Source organism: Schistocerca americana, chromosome 8, assembly GCF_021461395.2.
Source record: "Schistocerca americana isolate TAMUIC-IGC-003095 chromosome 8, iqSchAmer2.1, whole genome shotgun sequence".
Lineage (NCBI taxonomy): Eukaryota > Metazoa > Arthropoda > Insecta > Orthoptera > Acrididae > Schistocerca > Schistocerca americana.
In genome coordinates this window covers 461673214-461695377 of record NC_060126.1, presented here as the reverse complement: position 1 = coordinate 461695377, position 22164 = coordinate 461673214, and the positions used below count along the sequence as shown (strand labels likewise).

The following is a 22164-nucleotide window of genomic DNA, read 5'->3' as shown; positions in this document are numbered from 1 at the left end:
GCCTAGAACTGCGGCTGGCAGGCTGATCTTCTCAACCCTCTCTGCCAGCTAGTGGAATGATCCAAGTATAATGTTACAGCTCAGAAGTCAGGCTTCATTCATTCCAACTTGAACAAAAAACTGCATGTGGCTGCGAGAATAACATCTTCAACTGTAGAATGAGTCTTCAAGGAATATTCAGTGCACAACTTGATCTTTACCATCCCATGTTGCCAGTCCCCTCCTAATGGGACTATTTATTTGCTGTATGTCTGAACTGTCAACTGACAGATCCCTACACTTTTGCACTTACTTCCCTCCCACAAGGGACACAGCAATATTCCCAACAGGTGAAGTGAGTCTCACTGGCTCAAACAAAAGCATTGCTGATGCATGACAAATGTCAACAAAATGCACTGTTGTCAAAGGGAAGAACTAAATTGAACATGATACAATAATTATGACATGTACAGAACAGGGTATTACAAAGAAACAGTGTAACAATGGAAAATCCAGGATGGAATAATGAGAATATTATGAAAAGGACAGTTGCTGCTCACCATATAGTGGAGATGATGAATCACACACATGCACTACAAAAAGAGTGTCAAACAATGCTTTCGGCCAAACAGGCCTTCATCAAAGTAGACAACTTACACACACACACACACACACACACACACACACACACACACACAAATGCACTTCCACACACAAGACCAAAGCAGTGCGTGATGGAGAAGCAACTTGGTGGTGGGGATAAGGAAGGAGACTAGGATGGGAGGGAGAGGGATAGCAGAATATGGGTGAGAGATGGTAAAATGCTGCTTTTGGGAGGATACTGGGATGAGGTGGGGAGAAGGTAGGGCGGAGAGGTACAGAACGGTGGTTGACAGAGGGTAGGGAAGAGGGGGGGGGGGGGGGCAGTGGAAAAGGAGAAAAGCAGAAAAGCAGAAACACTGTGGGTGCATTGGTGGAATAGAGGGCTGTATAGTGCTGGACATGTAAGGGAATAGGTGGGTAAGGACAAAGACTGATGAAGGCTGAGGATTACAGGAACTTAGGATATATTGTATGGAGATACTATCTGCACAATTCAGAAAAGCTGGTGTTGGTGGTAAGGATCCAGATGGCACAGGCTGTGAAACAGCCATTGGAATGAAGAATATTGTGTTGAGCAGTGTGCCCAGCAACTGGGTGGTCCAGCTGTTTCTTGGCCACAGCTTGTTGGTGACCATTCATGCAGAAAGACCAAGCTTGTTGGCTGTCATGCCCATGTGTAATGCAGTAGTGTTTGGTTGCAGCTTAGCTAGTAGCTCACATGACTGGTTTCACAGGTAGCCCTGCATTTGATGGAGGAGGTGGTTGTGGGAGGGTTAAGGGTCAGGTCTTGTATGTACGTCTGTTACAGAGATATAAGTCATGAGGCAAGGGGTTGGGAGCAGGGGTTGTGTAGGGATGGACAAGGATATTTTGCAAGTTTTCTGGGTAGGGGAATAACATGGTGGGAGGGGTGGGAAGAATAGTGGGTAAGACATTCCCCATTTCAGGGCACGAGAGGTAGTCGAAACCCTGGCGCAGAATGTTACTCAGTTGCTCTTGCCCTGGATGGGACTGAGTCACAAGGGGAATGCATTTCTGTGACCAGACAGTGGGACTTTGGCAGGTGGTGGGTGACTGGAGAGATAAGGCTGTATCTCTCCAGTCACCCACCACCACCCAAAGTCCCACTGTCCGGCCACAGAGAAGCATTCCCCTGGTGACTCAGTACTACCCAAGACTGGAGCAACCAAATCACATTCTCTGCCAGGGCTTTGACTACCTCTTATCATGCCCCTGAAATGAGGAATGCCGTACACACTATCCTTCTCACCCCTCCTACAGTGGTATTCTGCTGCCCTTTGAACTTCGACAATATCCTTGTCCATTCCTACACAACACCTGCTCCCAAACATTTGTCCCATGGCTCATATCCTTGTAATAGACCTAGATGCAAGACTGTGCCATGCATTCTCCCACCACCACCTACTTCAGTCAGGTCACAAACATCACCTATCCCACCAAAGGCAGAGCTACCTGTGAAATCAGTCATGTGATCTACTAGCTAAGCTGCAACCAAACATTGTGCTGATTCTACGTGGGCATGATAACCAAAAAGCTGTCTGTCCACATGAATGGCCACCGACAAACTGCAGCCAAGAAACAGATGGACCACCCAGTTGCTGAGCACACTGCTCAACACAATATTCTTCATTACAATGACTGCTTCGTAGCCTATGACATCTGGATCCTTCCCATCAACACCAGATTTTCTGAATTTTGCAGATGGTATACAATATATTCTACATTCCCATAACTCTCAACCTTCATTAGTCATTGGCCCTACTCATCTATCCCCTTCCAGTACTACACACCCTCTATTCCACCATCACACCCACAGTCTTTTTACATCTCTACTTTTCCGCTGCCCCCCCTCCCAGCCCTCTGTCAGTCTCCCAGCTTCACTGCTGCACCTAACTGCCCTACCCTCTCTCCCCATCTTGTCCCTGTATGCTCCCACAAGCAGCACTTTACTGTCTCCTACCCCTATTCTACCATCCCTCCCCCTTCCATCCCAGCCTCCTTCCTTACCCCCACCAACCAGTTGCATCTCCCATCAAGTGTTGCTGCTCACAGTCTGGCCTTAGCAGCGTCAGACTGTGGTGATGTGAGTGTGAGTTGCGTTTGTGTGAGTGTGAGTGAGTATGGGTGTGTATGTTGTCTACTCTGCCTAAGGCCTGTTTGGCTGAAAGGTTTGCTTGGCAGTCTTTATGTTGCGCCTGTCTGCAACTCAGCATCTCCGCTATATGCTGAGTAGCAACTATTATTTTCATAATATTGTCGAAGCAGCCATCTAATTCAAACAAGTTTACCTTGCAATTGAATATTTCAAACACCAACTTAGGAGAAACATGCCAATGAGTGAAAAAAGTGGAATTACTGCACTAATCACATAACTACCTGCACTGTAAGAAGAGGAAAATAGTTTTCAGGAAAGATATTTCTGCCAAAGTTTACCTCTCAATTTTGAGAAAATTGTAATTTTTACAATTGAAATTGCTCATCACTTTTCCCTCCCTTTTCCATCTCAGTGCATGAAATCATTACTGGTTTACAATATAATCATTCTTTTTCATATTACCTATTTTTGAAGCAAACTTTATTTTCTATTATAATACAAACAACCAGTATTAAGTTTTTCAGGTTACCTATTGAACCAGTGCCGTCAATGATGGCTGTGACTGTGGCCAATGCCCTGGAGCTCCCTTTAAGTGACTCATGTGTGCCCAAGTCTGCAGAGACTGCCGTGGTGATTAGGGAGTAGGGCCCATTCACAAGGATGCCCACCACTATCAGCAGGAAGATGTTAATCTCCACACTCGCAGACCCGTATTCATCATACACAAACATCTGAAAATAAGAAGCACACAGTTTTAGAATTATTTCTTCCATATCCTCAGCATCAGTATAATGAAAGTCATTTATTCACTTATCAACTCATATCATAATGACAGATATGGGAGATCACATTAACAAATGATATAACAGGAGTGAGTACAAATTTGGGGTGAGGAAATGTGAAATGTGGTCTCTTGCAATGTTCTGTGCCTGCCCATTCATGTTCTTGACTACTCACCTAAATGATTTTCCCAGAACATGGGAGGGCTCTTCAAACATTTTGATGTTTCTTGATGACAAGTACCATGATAAATGTCTCTAACACATCCATACCTGCAAATACCTTATCCTTAACTGTACAGAGACTTATATAATTCAATTCCAAACAAATAAAAATCAGAAGTGAAAATCAATGGACATGTACTAGATACGGTAGGTCATCCAATTGGATGGTAAAGTCAAGTCTCTTTGCACTTTAAAATCTATCTCACTTTTTTTGACCTGCATTCTTTCACTCAATAGTGTCGTATTACAATCTTCTGGAGAGATGCAGGTAAGGTCAAAAAAACAATTGCTACAAAAAGTGTACAGTAAAAGTCTGATTTAAAGTTGATAACCCAATATCATGCAGAGCATCTGCAGGGAGATTCTTACACTTGTGTGGCAATGTGTTTACTCCCTAATTTTTTGTGCTTAACTACTTCAGCAAATTTAGGATGAGCAATGAAATTCACAATGATAGCACTAGCAGTAAAAATAATTTCCATATACACTAAACATCTACACTTAGGCTCCAGGATGGTGTTTTATATTCTGATGCAAAAGTCTATAAGAGCTTAGTAACAGACACCAGACAGGAAATTGAAAATCCTCAGATATTCTGACTAGAAGAGTACCTTATCAGCCACTGCTCCTAAAGTTTATCAGAATATTTGAACTTGAGGATGTAAATTCCACTGAAGTCTAATGTTTATATTAAACGGGTTTTGAATTTTTCAGTGTCAGCATCTATATAGGGTCTACTGGACAAGTCAAGACCTATTTAATACAAATGTGTGTAAATTTACATAAATGTTTAGTTTGAAGATGTAGATAAAAATGGTAGCCGAGTAGTGTAAGTGTTGTGACTCGCCAATCTTTCAAAGTGCCACTGCGCAGTTACGTGTGTCCTCTACATGCAGTGCTGTCTGCCAGCTATGCAGCAGCCGCGCCACCTAAGCGGCCAGCCAGCCAGCCAGCGGCCGCTAGACTTGGACTCAGTGTGATTTGAATGTTACAGTGTACACACGTCTTACTTTGTTTACTTGATCTGTGACTTATACATGTATTGTGTTGTTCTCAAAATATATTTGTTCAACTTGACATTATAACAATTGGCGACGAGGTAGTGAATTTTTCTTTTTCATTGTTGACCCACAAGTTTCCATGGCTACTTTAGAGCAACTATTGCAAGGTCTCATTGAACCGCAAACACTTCTCACATTGGCGATTCGTGATTTCGTCGCGGAATCTCGTCATTGTTTATACCTCCTTTTCCTCCTTACGACGAGACAGCGGAAGACTGGCCTGATTATGAAAAACGTCTTCGACAGCTCATCTTGGCATTTCATGTCGCGGATGAACAAACATGTAAGTCTCTGTTCCTTTCATGGATTTTACCTCAAATGTATCGGTTGTTGTCACAATTGGCTCCTTTGAAAGATCCTGCGTCTTTGTCCTTTGCTGAAATGTGCTCACTTCTGTCCCTATATTTTCAAAAGTATACGCATGTGGTAGCCTCTCGTGTTGCCTTTTATTGTTGTCAAAAACAACCGAATCAATCCTATTGTGCTTAAGCTGCTGAACTTCACGGCCTCAGTAGAAAGTGTCTATTTGTTACTGAAGTTCACAAAGAATCCTATGCTGATTCCATGGTAGGGGATGCTATTATCCGGCCAGTGCCCGACAAAGAAGTTAGGCAGCGTGCCCTTCAGTTAGCAAATCTGACTCTAGATGAAGTCCTATCCATTGTTCAGTCTTTTGAAATTTCTCGCGTCGCTGGAGCGCAAATAGAGGCATGGGGCGACGTCGGGGAAATACAACTTCTGTGCGATGTTGACGAAGCGTGTGGCGTGTCCTCGCCGGCCGATGTTGCCGCAGTACGCTCCCAAGCGGAGCCTCGGCCTAACCGTAAACAAACCTCTAATAAACTGCAGCAAAACCCCCAGCAACTTCCTTCATGTCTGCGGTGTTTTACGAAAAATTCATGGGAGGATTGTCCCCAACATTGGGCCATGTGTCAGAAATGCAAAAAGAAGGGTCATGTGTCCTCCGTTTGCAAATCCGACCGCATTCCTGATGTTCATGAACGTGATGCTGCTTCTGCTTCTGTGTTGTCAGTCAATGGTACCTCTTCCGTTTGAGGGAAGTTATTCCTCACTGTCCAAATACTTGGTCGGAATATTCACATGCAGGTGGATACTGGTTCTGCTGCCGCTATCATCAGTTCTCAGACGTATCTTCAGTTGGGTTCTCCAATCCTATCACCTGCCGCTAGGCAATTACGGACGTACAATAAACAGAAGATTTCTCTCTTGGGACAATTTGATGCTGAGGTATCTTACAAAACCGTCGTTCGCACTGTTCCCGTATTTGTCATCGATCATAGTAATGCGGAGAATCTTTTTGGTTTCGACGCCTTTCACGTTTTTGGGTTCTCCATAGATGACTCTGTCAATATCGTCTCTGATGCTATTCCTTATGCTCAACTGGATTTCTTGTCGATGACATTTTCGTCCCTTTTTTCTCCTGGGTTAAGCTGTGCAAGTGACTTTGAAGCTCATATCACGCTCAAACCCACTGCTCGGCCTATGTTTTTTCGGGCTCGGCCCATTCCTGTGGCCCTTCATGATCAGGTCAAACGGGAGCTGGATCATCCCACTGCTTCAGGGGTCTTGCTTCCTGTCACTTCCAGTGAGTGGTCCTCTCCTGTCATCGTTGCTAAGCCCAATGGCGATTTCAAAGCCACTGTAAATGCTCAATGCCTCATCGACACTTACCCTATGCCCCGACCTGAAGAATTGTTCACTAAACTTGCTGGAGGCCAGTATTTTTCCAAATTTGACCTGTCAGAAGCTTACCATCAACTTCCTCTTGACGCTGCTTCCCGGCAGTTCCTGGTCCTTAACACGCCTTTTGGCCTCTATCAATACCAACGATTGCCATTCAGGGTTGCCAATGCCCCTGCTCTCTTTCAGCGATTCTTGGAACAATTATTGCTCCCTGTCCCTGGGTGTATAAATTACATGGACGACATTGTTGTCACTGGCTCCACCACTGAAGAACATCTTCGAAATCTCTGCACAGTTTTTCATGTCTTACACACTGCCGGTCTTAAGTGTAACCTTCAGAAATCAAAATTTTTTCAGCCATCTATCACGTACTTGGGGTTTCAACTCTCTTGGGATGGTATTCGTCCGCTTCAGCAAACTATCACTGCAATCGATGCCCTTCCTCACCCTACATCTGTTAAGGAACTGCAGGCCCTCTTGGGGAAATTAGCATACTATCACAAGTTTTTACCATCTGCTGCTTTGGTGGCTGAGCCGTTGCATCGCCTGTTGCATAAAAACGTGCCTTTTCACTGGTCCGCATCATGCGATGCGGCTTTCCAGAAATTGAAGACTATGCTGAAACAGGCCCCGTGCCTGGCTACTTAGCGACCTAGTCAACAACTTGTTCTTGCCACAGACACCTCTCAATACAGGGTTGGTGCAGTCCTTGTGCACCGTTTTTCTGACGGTTTTGAACAACCCATTGCTTATGCCTCCAAAATGCTCACGGATGCCCAATGAAAATATTCTCAAATTGAAAAAGAAGCTTTGGCCATTATTTATGCTCTTCATACGTTTGGTGTTTTTCTCTATGGATCCAAATTTCATCTTGTTATGGACCACAAACCACTTGTTTCATCCATCAACGTCGTTTCCCGACAAGGCTGCACACCGCCTCCAGCGTTGGGCTCTTTCCTTGTCTCGTTTCAATTACGAGATTCATTTCCGCGCGCACGCACGCGAACGTGCACGCGTGCGCGCGCACACACACATTACCACTCTCTTTGGCCACAGTGGCTGGAGAAAGTCATAATGTATGCATAAAGTGTGCTTGGTTTTGTGTGTGTGTGTGTGTGTGTGTGTGTGTGTGTGTGTGTGTGTGTGCGCGCTCTCTTTTCTTTTCAAAAGGTAAGTGTGTAATAGTCTTTTTATTCTGCTTGTCTGCAACTCTGTGTATTACCTTTATGTGAGTTACAATCTATCGTCTTCAAAATTTTACATCGAAAATTTCAACCAAATCATTTGGCATTTTGGTAGCTGTCACTCCCTCCACACCAAAAAATCCACCCACGCAGTTTCGACACCTACGGACAGTGTATCTGCAATGACAATAACTCCTTTGCCTAGTAGGGCCTTCCCACAGACACATTAACCCCACCACTTCTTTCCAAACACTGTCTGCAATGAATTTCCTGTGCCATATCCTCACACACTTCTGATCCTCCCACCACCCCAGGAAGCAGTGCCCCCCTCATCACCTAATATCACTCTGAACTGGAACAACTGGTCCATATCCTTCACCAGGGCTTTGTTTATGTATCAACATTCACTGGCCCTGAAATGAAGGACATCCTACCCATGATCCTTTCCTCCCATTTTCTACTCCATCACCTCTGGTACCACGCACCGCAGAATTTGAATCTGCGCCAAACGCCATGGACATCGAAGATCCATAGAGGTCTCTATGGTGCACCTCCTGGCCCGCTTTTAGTGTGAGGGCACCACAGTGAAACACGTGGTCCCAGTGGCCAATAGCGGCACCCCCGATAGCATACTTAAGCACCTGCCTCGCGCTCAGCCAACAGTCTAACATCATGTTGTGTCTCAGGACATATCGTCTCAGACAGCGTATTGACTTCGTGTTTCTATTCCAGTGGACGTGGTTGTCTTGTTTGGTTCATTACTCTGTTGTCTGTTCTTGTTGTGTCGTAAGGTCCTCCATTGGTCGTGTCCGTCCTCTCCCGTTGTGTTGTTGTTTGCAGGCCGCTCTGCGGGTCCCGCTGCGTTTACATCACTACTACCCCGTGACCGTTCCGGTCGCCATTACCACATCACCCACCCAACCTCAAAGCATCCTAGTCCATCCTTATACCATTCTCACTGCATCCCCTTGCTACAGGGGCCATATCCCTGTGGAAGAACCAGGTGGAAGACCTGCCCCATCCACCAACCCAGCACTTTCTACTCCAGTCTGGTCACGGGATTATCCTACCCTACCAGTGGCAAAGCCGCCCATGAAAGCAGCAAGGTCATATAGCAACTCTGCTGCAATACTGCGCAGCTTTTTAAGTTAGTATGACAATCAACCAGCTGTGTGCCACAATGAATGGGCACCACCAAGAGCAATGGCTGCTCCATAACCCATGCCACCTTGATCCTTCTATTCAGTGCCAGCTTTCCTGAACTACGTAGACAGGAGTTAACCTTGCAACAAATCTTTTTCTCCTGTAATCCTCCTGGAGCCAGTCTCTGTTAACCACTGTCCACACACCCTGCACCCCACAGTTTCCCCTACCTCTGTCATATCACTCCCTCCCAATTCACATCTCCATGCCACCTTCACCGTGTGCTGGTCACTACCACCACTGGTGCACCACAAGCCTAGGCTAGCCTCTACACCTGCCACCCTTTCCTCCCCCATTTCTAGCCAGCAAACCAGCTGCCACTCTCTGAGCTGTCACCTACCCACCAAGACCCCTCTTTCCTCTTTCCTGCCTCCTGGCTCTGCCCCTCCCCCTCTTTCCCACCCCAAGCAGTCCCCATGTCAAACTGAATCGCAGCAATGTGCGTTTAGTTGATACTATGTAGGGGCACAGAGATTTTGTGATTATTTGAGTGTGTGTGTGTGTGTGTGTGTGTGTGTGTGTGTGTGTGTACACTATCTTGAGAAAGGATTTATCCTGGAAGGTAGCAAGTTTTCTTTCCCTTTGTGCCTGTTGATAACTGAACGTTTCTCATATTCAACGAGTGACCTCTTTTACTTTTAAATTATTTACATTCTACCAGAACTTTCCTTCTATATTTATAACTACAAGTGACACATTGTTACAGTCAGGGTTTGGATTTCTGAAGGGTTTTGATACTGAGAAGACTATTTACACATACAACGACAATGTACTTCATTCTTTAAGACAATAAATTACAGGCTACTGGCATATTCTGTGATCTATCAAAGGCATTTGACTATGTGAATCACAATACAGCAATATCGTGTTTGTACGTCCCTCATTACCACCTTTTTCTGTATAGTAAGTTCATGTTTGGAAGTCCCAGTCCTAATTTGCATCAAACACATGTTAAAACATTTATACATTCTTCCACCCCTCTTAGCATGTTCAAATTAGTTAGTAACTGTATTATTTGGCTGCTGAAACTTTTGTCACCATGAATTCTGAGTGTGGCGGGAGTAGGACATTTACAGATGTGGGGCGCAGAAATGTGCCGTCAGACAGTGTTATTCAGTGACAGCAGCTTTGCAAGTCAGAGATCATCTGCTATGGTAGAAATGATCTGTCAAAGTAATTCATATTAGCTGGCAGTAACTCTGACAACTTCCAACTTCTGTAGCAGACTAACAATAATAATAATTATTATTTATTAGCATGCAGCTCAGTTGATAGTGTTCTTTGTTCACTTTTAGCTTCTGACTGACTTAGACTGTGATATTTTTTTTTTTTTAAACAGTGTACTGATACATCATGGACAAAAAGATAGCGAGACAGTTAACAAACAATGAAAAATGGTGCATTATTCAGAAAGTGGACAAAAACTCACGCGTGAAGCTTGATGATACTGCATGAAAACTGAACATTTCTCCATCAAAATTAAATACATTAGTGAGCACACAAAATGTAACTGAAGCAGCTTGCTTGGAAGGAGAAACAGTAAATGAAATTGAGTGCATGATGGTCATATATTTCACACAAAGATTGTGACTTAAAGATTTCAAAGCATTCAACAGTAGGACCAAAAGGTTCAAGAACTTGTTAGTGTATAAATAAGTTTGAGGTGAGACTAGAAGCATAAACATTGACACTGTTCAGTCATGGAAAAATACTTTTCCATCAATCATAGAAAGGTACAGCCACAATTCAGATGAAATTGGCTTATTCATTCACCTTCTTCCAGACAAAACTCTCTAGTTCAAAAACTCTTTAGTTCAGAGGACAGAAAGGCTACAGCAGAAAATTTAAAAGAGAGGCTAACTGTTTTATTATGTTGTAACGAAAGTGGAACAAAAAAAAATTGATGCCAATAATAATTGAAAAGGTGAAGAGTCCACAATGCTTTAAAAATGTGTGGATGTTTCCATTCAAATATATATCTAATGCGAAAACATGGGTAACAACAATTACATTCGAACAATTATTATGTGCCTGGGACGGAAGGTTGGGTATTAGAAGCAGCCAAACATCCAGTTTATTGAAAAGTGTGCAGTGCATTCCCAAGATAAGACATAGCTACAGGGTGTTTCAAAAATGACCGGTATATTTGAAACGGCAATAAAAACTAAACGAGCAGCGATAGAAATACACCGTTTGTTGCAATATGCTTGGGACAACAGTACATTTTCAGGCGGACAAACTTTCGAAATTACAGTAGTTACAATTTTCAACAACAGATGGCACTGCAAGTGATGTGAAAAATATAGAAGACAACGCAGTCTGTGGGTGCGCCATTCTGTACGTCGTCTTTCTGCTGTAAGTGTGTGCTGTTCACAACGTGCAAGTGTGCTGTAGACAACATGGTTTATTCCTTAGAACAGAGGATTTTTCTGGTGTTGGAATTCCACCGCCTAGAACACAGTGTTGTTGCAACAAGACGAAGATTTCAACGGAGGTTTAATGTAACCAAAGGACCGAAAAGCGATACAATAAAGGATCTGTTTGAAAAATTTCAACGGACTGGGAACGTGACGGATGAACGTGCTGGAAAGGTAGGGCGACCGCGTACGGCAACCACAGAGGGCAACGCGCAGCTAGTGCAGCAGGTGATCCAACAGTGGCCTCGGGTTTCCATTTGCCGTGTTGCAGCTGCGGTCCAAATGACGCCAACGTCCACGTATCGTCTCATGCGCCAGAGTTTACACCTCTATCCATACAAAATTCAAACACGGCAACCCCTCAGCGCCGCTACCATTGCTGCACGAGAGACATTCGCCAACGATATAGTGCACAGGATTGATGACGGCGATATGCATGTGGGCAGCATTTGGTTTACTGACGAAGCTTATTTTTACCTGGACGGCTTCGTCAATAAACAGAACTGGCGCATATGGGGAACCGAAAAGCCCCATGTTGCAGTCCCATCATCCCTGCATCCTCAAAAAGTACTGGTCTGGGCCGCCATTTCTTCCAAAGGAATCATTGGCCCATTTTTCAGATCCGAAACGATTACTGCATCACGCTATCTGGACATTCTTCGTGAATTTTTGGCGGTACAAACTGCCTTAGACGACACTGCGAACACCTCGTGGTTTATGCAAGATGGTGCCCGGCCACATCGCACGGCCGACGTCTTTAATTTCCTGAATGAATATTTCGATGATCGTGTGATTGCTTTGGGCTATCCGAAACATACAGGAGGCGGCGTGGATTGGCCTCCCTATTCGCCAGACATGAACTCCTGTGACTTCTTTCTGTGGGGACACTTGAAAGACCAGGTGTACCACCAGAATCCAGAAACAACTGAACAGCTGAACAGCTGAAGCAGTACATCTCATCTGCATGTGAAGCCATTCCGCCAGACACGTTGTCAAAGGTTTCGGGTAATTTCATTCAGAGACTACGCCATATTATTGCTACGCATGGTGGATATGTGGAAATATCGTACTATAGAGTTTCCCAGACTACAGCGCCATCTGTTGTTGAAAATTGTAACTACTGTAATTTCGAAAGTTTGTCCGCCTGAAAATGTACTGTTGTCCCAAGCATATTGCAACAAATGGTGTATTTCTATCACTGCTCGTTTAGTTTTTATTGCCGTTTCAAATATACCGGTCATTTTTGAAACACCCTGTATATAATTTAAATGTAATATTTTTTCCTCCCACCTTTACAAGTCACCTTCAGTCACTAGACCACAGCATTATAAAATGCCTGAAAGGAAAACACAGGAAGATTCTTGTATCTAAGAGGCTGGGGTGTCTTCATACTAGAATGAGAAAGGTAATGTTCTTGAACACTATGCATCTTATAAGAAGTGCCAGAGATTCCGTGCAAGAAAGCACACTCTCAAACTGATTCAAGAAGGCTGACTTTCATCAGATGCTTATAGAGGACATTGTGTCACAAAACAAAGGAACTGCAGCTGAGCAATAGCAGCCAATAATGGGGCAAAAAGAAAACGTTGGCTATCTTAGCTTCAATTGATATGTTAAATGTGATGAAATTGTTCCCATCTTGTCAGTCCATAACAACTGAGGAAGTGTTGCAGGAACATGTGGCACAGAAACAAGAAGAAAGTGAAGACAAGAATGAACTAGAATCTTTGTCAGTTACAACAATATCAAAAACTACTGAAGCAATGGACACTTCAGCATTATGTTTTGAATTTTGAAGTTGACAGGGAAGTGACAGACATATTAACTAGGGACAAAAGAAACACTCAAGTATTTATATGTTTTCCAAACTTCTGTGAAGGTAGGACTACACATTGTATCTTCTTGTATTATAGTCAGTTTAAGATAGTTTGTTGAAAGGACAATACTTATTAACTTATCAGTAGTGATTTGCTAATGGAGCTATGCTAAATGAATGACATTCATTTGTTTTGAGAAGTGTAATAAAAGTTGCGATTTTAGTGTATTTTTATATTTTTTCCACAACACATGCCAGGTACGTATTTCGGATGCTAAAGGTCATGCTCTTGTGTAACATAACTGCCCTGCATTCCAAATGGCTGATAGTATAAGTGTACAAGTTCAATTTATTGGATTTAGCCCATGTTGCTGTATTTTACAGATTTTTGATTCTTGAATACTGACACAGTTTTGAGATGTTCTGGTTGCAATATTCCGAATGTGTTCTTAAAAAGGTGCATTTTGATTTATCATTTATTGAAGGAGCACACCAGGAAGTGTGTACTCCAAACATGGTACCTTAAATCCCACATTTTCACCAATGAACAAACAATCTTTACCAAATTAGGTATTTTTCAGTAGTATGATGTTCAAAATAGTGATCCCTTCAAAAATGTGCTAATAAGAGTCCACCATATCCTTTTAAGTAAATTATAATTTTATGATTTAACAGGGAATATGACAAAATGGTACAAAACAAAGGGTGTCAACAGGAAAGAGTCCTGTTATTAAGCTGTGTCAGTATCCAACAAGGAACTTATTAGTTTTGGTGTCCCACAAGGATCCATCTGAGGGCTATCTGTTCTTTCTTGTGTTTGTTAATGACCTTTCATTAGTAATTTTACCAGATCCAAGTTTGTTTTGGTTCCATACTACACAAACATTGCAATAAACAGCAAATCAAATATAGTTTTAGAAAGGCCAGTTATTTAAATTTTCATTGATGTTAACAAATTGTTACTAGCCAAACTCAGTCACTGAACTCTGAGAAGACGCCCCCTATAAACTCAAAACATTTTTAGAAGAGGTTCACAGAGTTAAAATTATGAGATTAAAACTTTATAGTAAAGAGGACAGAAGGGTGGCGCACAGAAACTCATTATAGATAACAATGAATACTAACTTTTGAGTACTTGCTCTTTTAACTGTAAGAATACGCAAGTTCACACACAACCACACAGACACCCAAATGTGCGTGCCTGCAGTAGCAGCAAGACTTGTTACTGGATATTTATTATTGAAAGCAGTTGCCATGGTAGATGGAAGGGGGGTAGGGAGGGGGAGAAGGGGCTAGGGAAGGAGGCGCGAGGCATGGAGCGGGTAGAAAGGTAGTGTGAGACAGGTCTTTCGCCAGATGATTCAGTGGTGTTTTGTGAGTGTTTGTGTGCTCTCATATGAGAAAAAGGGCAATAGCTCGGAAGCTAGTATTAACCGTTTTCTATAACGTTTCTGTTCGTCATACACCACTACTTCACAGGTAAGTGGTTGCCCTTCCCTTATTATACATTTATTTGCAATTTGCATGTTGTCAGATATAGATGACATAGATATAAAGAAGCTAGCATACACTGCATACTTTCACCCCATGATGTAAAACAGCATCTCTTTGAGGGCTATTGAGGTCAGGCTAAGTCTTTTGGGTTCAAAATTTTGTTCTACATACTTGACAGTCTCCTCTCTATGGACCTACCGAACAAAAAGTATATCAAATCTAATCCGTCTGAATGCTATGCTCCCACGCTTCTCCTAATTGCAACCATCCAAATGTCTTTCTCATCATTCTAGACGTCAGTTTCCAAGTTTATCTGTCTGCTTCAACTGCAATGTTCAATAATACTAATCTCATTAATATACACATGGCATATTTAGAGAGAACATGCTCCCACAATCACGTAAAATCCATGCAGAAATCTTGCAAACTTGCACATGAATAAAACCAAATAAAATAAATCGTGTCTCACACTAAAATTTCAGACTATTGTTTTTCCCCTTACTCCATATCAGCACGCCATCAGCACTAACTCCACTATGACAGCTCTCTCAGTTTACTCCGATTCGGTGTCTTCCTTATCACGCCAGCCTAGTTGTGACCTATTTCTATCATTTGGCTGCAAGTTCAAATATCACATTCTTTGTTCACTTGCTAATTGGTAACTGAGCCATGCACTGTTCACACTGTGAAACGAAACTTGGGACAATACACAGCAGCATCAGGGAAAACAATGATCAAATGTAGTGAGTAGTGATGGTGGAGCTTTCACTGAAGGTAGCAGACTGTTAATATGGAGTTAGGTCAACACTAACAATCTAGTATTTCATTGTGGGACAGGACTGACTTTGCTTGTTTTTATTTATCTTGTGCTAGGGTGCAAAATTCTTATATGGCTTTTGGTCTGATGATGGAAGCACAACCCTTCTCCCCCCCCCCCCTCTCTCTCTCTCTCTCTCTCTCTCTCTCTCTCTCTCTCTCTCTCTCTCTCTCTGTGTGTGTGTGTGTGTGTGTGTGTGTGTGTGAGAGAGAGAGAGAGAGAGAGAGAGAGAGAGAGAGAGAGAGAGAGGGGGGGGGGGGGGGGAGAGGGAGTTTATGTGATTAAACAATGGAAAATCCAGGATGGAGTGTAAGAATATTATGAAAAGGAAAATTGGTACTCACCATATAGCGGAGATGCTGAGTCGCAGATAGGTACAACAAAAAGACTGTCACAATATAAGCATTCGGCCAAGAAGGCCTTTGTCTAAAATAGATACCAAACACAAAACACACACACACACACACACACACACACACACACACACACACACACACACACACACACACCTGCAGCCTCTGGCAGCTGAAGCCACACAGATTTTTGACAAAGGCCATGTGTTGTGCCTACCTGTGACTCAGCATCTCTACTATATGGTGAGTAGCAACTTTCCTTTTCATAATAATGTGATAGCCATGTATGGAAGTGAAACATGGACGATAAATAGTTTGGACAAGAAGAGAATAGAAGCTTTCGAAATGTGGTGCTACAGAAGAATGCTGAAGATTAGATGGGTAGATCACATAACTAATGAGGAAGTATTGAATAGGATTGGGGAGAAGAGAAGTTTGTGGCACAACTTGACCAGAAGAAGGGATCGGTTGGTAGGACATGTTCTGAGGCATCAAGGGATCACAAATTTAGTATTGGAGGGCAGCGTGGAGGGTAAAAATCGTAGAGGGAGACCAAGAGATGAATACACTAAGCAGATTCAGAAGGATGTAGGTTGCAGTAGGTACTGGGAGATGAAAAAGCTTGCACAGGATAGAGTAGCGTGGAGAGCTGCATCAAACCAGTCTCAGGACTGAAGACCACAACAACAACAACAACAACAACAACAACAACAACAATAATGTGATTGGCATGATTTATCATTATGGATGAAGCTCACAAATAACTTTCAGAAACTCTATCCAACTAACAGCTCCCATAAAAAGGAGAAATTAAAATGTCAGTTCGCCCCTGATTTGTGGTAATCCTAACAATACATGGAACTGTTCAATTTATCCATTATTTTGTTCTCTTATAAAGAGTATCTACACATTCCTTGTTAACCAAGTATCACAAAAAACAAAAATAGTAAACTGGTAGACAATATGTTTTTGTGTGTGTAGCCACATGGATAACTTCCTTTTTGCATAAAAACTGAACTGGCAACCTGGCTGGACACTCAAAAACATGGCTCATCCAGAACGCCTGGTAAAACATGAATCAGACAGTGTTGACAATATGCAAATTACAGGATCCCTTTGGCAGTGGGAATTACTTAAGGTATTGAATGTAACTTCTACTTTCTTTTGTCAGCTAACACTTGATATTAAAATTCATGTTATGCATAAAAAAGAAACTACTGGCATATTCTCTAAACTATAAGTAAATATGATCCAATGCATATTTACCAAAGGAATGGCTACAACAAGCATCCCAGCACAAGTAACAGCGCTCATTCCAGTGTAATCACTGATCACACCTGCCGCAATGCCGCCGATTATGCCACCAACATCAAATAAGGTAGAAACGTCAGCGCTGAGAGTTGCACCCAATGTTGCTGTGAGATATGTCTTCATAATTTTCAGCACAACACAAAACATCACAATTAAATGTCGGAGTATTAATCAACAAAAATCTACCACACAACATACTTTCATATAAAAACATTATGACCTTCACTTGATGACATACTTGCAGTTTGAAACCCATGCATTAAGGAGGGTTTTGATTAGAAGTTGGAGATCACGAATTACATACAACAAAAAAATTAAATTTTAGACAATCACATACAATGCAGTTTATGGACATTTTTGTCTAGTATTATGTTCATATCTATATCTGAGTGACACAGAAACAAAATATCAAAAAAAATGGGGCTGACATTTTAATAGTTAACTAGATCAACTATACTTACTTGATGCTGATATGTATAAAGGAAGCCAGTAAAGAAACGTGTAGCTCACTAATTTTGCAAAAAATAGGGAAAGAGAATATTCCACAACTCCCTGGAAAAAGAAGAAATTAAAAGTGTTGTCACTTATACACAAAGCTAATTTTCCATTAACTCAAAGCACACTGAAATCTTGAAACATACCGGAATTTTTAGTGCTGACCAGAAACTGATGGGTGTTTCATTTGGAATCACTGCTGCAATTGGCACTGTCTCATTTGGAGGGAATCTCTTTATTTCCTGGGACAGACAATTTTAGGAATGATAAGTTGCATATATCAGTTATCAGTGTAAATTTCCATAGATGCAAGGTACACTCTTTGCAGAAATCAGTGTCATACATTTTCAGTCTTGTTGCTTTCAGTAACAAAAATATTAACAATCTGGATTCAAATATGATGAATAGAGCACACCGAGGCCGTTAATAGAAAGTTTCTGGATACAATTAACATGTATTTGTAATGGTATCAGAAGATTTTTCTATTTTGTCAGAATAGTGATGGGCAGAAACTGGGTTTCAAATACAAATTTCTAATTATAATTCACTCTGTTAAGATCATGATCAAACATTAAAGTATTATTAAAATATTGCAGTTAGCAATGGCCTGATAATACAATTACACACACCCTAATCAGTGTGTAAAACATTAATACTCATTACGTAGAAGTAGATTTTATACTTACACTTATTTGTCATCTACTTTGTCACAGAAAATCCACGATTCCTCATGTGTGTTTCAGGAAAGATACAGTGTATCAAAAGTACAAGTAAAAAAAAACAGCATGCAATTAGTTATGAGTGAAAAAAACAACAAAAACAAAACATTTGAAAAACAACAAACTAGAAAAACCTCATAACATGCATGCAACAATGAATGCCTTCCTGGTCCTAAAATGGAAGGTTCAAGTAACTCTCCTTGTCTCAAAAAGGAAGGGTTACTGTAAGACACACAACAGTTAAAAATCACTTAGTTGCAAAGCTAGTTAGTTATGTGTTTACATCACAATTTAATAAAAATGCACAAATAAAGCACAGCAGGACAAAAAAAACTGCATTTACTGTATGTGCTGTATTCTTTAATGAAAATAAGGCCAAGACAAATTACAAGCTATAAAGGTTGCCAATTCTATACAGAACAGTCTAATAATTTGCTCTGACAGGTAAACAAAAAAAGGTTTAGATGTTACATGTGCCTCAAATAATGTAGTTTACTTTAAGACAGCATACAGAGAGAAATACTGTCACGTCCTAAACACCTTATACTCAATTTCAGTGTGAGTAATGTCAAGGGGATGAATGGGGAAGTATTCAGACAAGTCGTTACCCTTCGCTCTCACTCCAGGCATCACTAACACACAATTTTAGGAAACTCTTAAGTGTACTACTGTGCTGAACCAACGTATAGTTACTCTGTTACTTTCTAATGTAACAGATTTGTTTTTAAAATTACATACAGATTACCATAACATGAGGCTCATGGTAAATTTTTATTTGTATCCTCAAAGAGAGAACCATTTCAGTAGGTGCGGTGGAGAGTTAATCCACATATTTATCAACCAACATTCGTAGTCCAATATATAAAGGCAAGTGAAAAAAAAAGAGCCAAGATAGTGATTTAAAGGTAATTTTAGTGTCTTGAAAGCTTTCTTTGGTCCCCCTGGGTGGAGGAATAGAAGATGGAGAGAAATACTGCATAGTTTCTCTGCTGGGAAGGATGAGGGCCAACAGGTACTGAAATAGTGTTACCTATAAGGGGCAATAAAGTGACAATGAGACAAATGAAAAAAGTAAGCAAACTGTTTATTATTTAAAAAGTAGTCACCATAATCGTTAATGCACTTTTCCCACACTGAGACAAATTGGTCAACGCCTTCATGGAAAAATGTTTGTGGTTGCCTGTGGAATGATTGTAGCCAGGTGTGCACCTTTTCATCCAAAGCAAATCAATGGCCATAAATGTCTTTCTTCTGGGCTCCAAAAATATGGAAATTGCATTGGAAGAGATTGGGTTTTCCAGCGAAACTTCTGTAGTGTAATTGAAACAACCTTTGCAGCTTGTGGGTGGACATTATTCTGCAACAGAATGATATCACCTGCCAACGTTCCTAGGCGTTTTGACTTAATGGCACACTTCAATTTTTGCGAAGTGTTCACATACAGCTGTGCGCCGATTGTGGTACTCTGTTCCAGAAAGTCTATGAGCAATGGGCTCCTACTGTCAAAGAAAAAGATCATCATGCCTTTCCCACAGCTGAAATTCCTGTTGTTTCAGATACAATGCAGAAGTTTTGCTGGGAAGCCCTTACACACCCTCCATAAAGTCCCGATCTCCCCAATTCCTATATTTTTGATTTGCTTTGAATGAAGCGGTGATTCGTACAGTTTTCCATGAAGGCGGTGACTATCTTGTTTCTCAGTGGGTGAATGTGTTAACAGTTATGGTGATTCATTTTGATATAATAAACAGTTTACTTTTTTTCATCAGTCTCCTTTTCCTTTGAGTGCTCCTTACATTTATTTTTATTTCTGCATTAGAAAACAAAGTGTCACTTGAGCTGTAATAGACCACTTCCACTAGGATACAGCTCAGATAAGGTCATCACATTTATTTTCGTATGTCGTCTGGCAGCAATAGTAACTATTTTGCCTCCTGAAGGTAAAGTGCTAGCCAGATATTCTGCCTTGTATTTATTAGTTTTCTCAACTGAATTTTCCTTTGACAAATGTTATATTATTAAATAATGAAAAATCCAGGATGGAATAATGAAAATATTATGGAAAGGACAGAGCAACAAAAGGACTGCTAAACAAGTGAGGTTTCAGTCAAGGCTAAAGAAGATGACAACACACACACACACACACACACACACATCTGATCATTGTCTCTGGCCTCCAAGACTAGACTATGAGCAACTGCACATGATGGAAGCAATCTGGGTGATGGTGTTAATGAGGATGCTGGTGTGGGGAGGGGGAATGGTTAAGAGGGTGGGGGTGGGGGATGTTGTAGTGCTGCTTGTGACTGGACTGGAGTGGGTGGTGCTGAGAGGATGTAGGGACAGGTCTTACATCTCGATCTGTTTCAGGGTTATCAGCCTTGAACAAGGGGTCAGGAGCAGGAGCAAATTGCAGACGGACAAGGGTATCATAGCTTCGATGGGTGGTGGAATACCACTGTGGGAGGGGTGGGAAGGATAGTGGGTGGGATACTCCTCATTTCTGGGCATGACAAGAGGTAGTCAAAAAGTCCTGGTTGGTACCAAGTCATGAGGGGAATTCTCCTTTGTAGCCAACAGTGTAACTTTGGAAGTTGTGGGTGACTAAAGAGATAAGGCACGGCAGATCTGTTTGTGTAAAAGTGGTTTTTTTTTTTTTTTTTTGGGAAAGGGGGGGGGGCAATTTGGCAATTTCAGGCTATTAAGAATCTGGATCAAGAAGATGTCATCAATGAATCTGAACCAGGTGAGGGGTTGCTTAGAAAGGATTCCCCTAGATGGCCCATGAATATGTCGGTATAGGATGGTGCCATGTGGTTGCCCATTGCTGTACCATAAATGTCTGTGGGTTATGCTTTCAAAGGTGAAGTGATTGTGGATGAGGATATAGTTGGCCATGTTGATCAGGAAGGATATTGTAGGTTTGGAATCTGTCAGCCGTTGGGGAAGGTAGTGCTCAATAGCAACAGGGTCATAGGCATTAGGGATGTTAGTGTAAAGAGAGATGGCATCAATAGTGATGAGCAGGGCACTGTGTGGTAAAGAAACAGGAACTGTGGAGAGTCTGTCAGGGAAATGGTTGGTGTGTTTTATACAGCAGGGTAAGTTGTGGGTAATAGGCTGGTATTGGTCAACGAGAGCAGAGAGTCTCTCAGTGGGGTCACATTAATCGGCCACAATGGAGCATCCTGGGTGGTTGGGTTTATGGACTTTAGAAAGCATGTAGAAAGTAGGAGTGTGGCGAGTAGCAGGGGTGAGGGAAGAGACGGACTCAAGGGAAAGATTTTGGGATGGGCCTAAGAATTTGAGGAGACACTGGAGATCCTGTTGGTTGTCTGGAACGGGGTCACTGTGATAGGATTTGTAGGTGGATGAATTTGACAGCTGAATGACTCCTTCTGCAAGATAACCACTGCAATTCAAAGCAACAGTGGTGGAGCTTTAGCAGCAGGCAGGGTTATTAGGTTGGGATCAGATTTTAGGTGGTGGATTGCAGTTCATTCTGTGGATATATGTTATCTTGCATGTTGAGTGGTATATTTGGAGAGGCACTGCTCATCTCTACAGATGCGACAGCCATTGGTGTCTAGGCTGTATGAAAAGGGCTACTTGGTACGGAATGGGTGGAAGTTGTTAAAGTGAAGGTATTACTGGTGGTTGGTAGGTCTGATATGGCTAGAGGTACTGATTTTTGCCATCTTTGAGGTGGAGGTCAACATCGAGGAAGGTGGCTTGTTGGGCTGAAGAGGACCAGGTGAAGCAAATAGGAAAGAAGTTTTGAGGTTCTGGAGGAATGTGGCTAGGGTGTCCTCACCCTTGATACGGAGCACCAAGATGTCATCACTAAATCTCAACCGGGTGAGGGGTTTGGGGTTCTGGGTGCTTAGG

General features: G+C 42.0%; 1 protein-coding gene across 6 annotated transcripts in view; it reads right to left on the bottom strand.

Annotated features, from left to right (window-relative positions):
- The window catches only part of LOC124544755 (glucose-6-phosphate exchanger SLC37A2), a 379793-nt gene that overhangs the window by 18831 nt on the left and 338798 nt on the right, over positions 1–22164 (bottom strand). For all 6 annotated transcript variants that reach the window (XM_047123420.1, XM_047123418.1, XM_047123419.1 and 3 more), the window contains 4 exons: positions 17704–17799; positions 17524–17614; positions 17018–17166; positions 3228–3429 (listed from right to left, as the gene is read on the bottom strand). In XM_047123420.1, coding sequence (XP_046979376.1) covers positions 3228–3429; positions 17018–17166; positions 17524–17614; positions 17704–17799 — 538 coding nt within the window. The remainder of the gene's footprint in view (positions 1–3227; positions 3430–17017; positions 17167–17523; positions 17615–17703; positions 17800–22164) is intronic.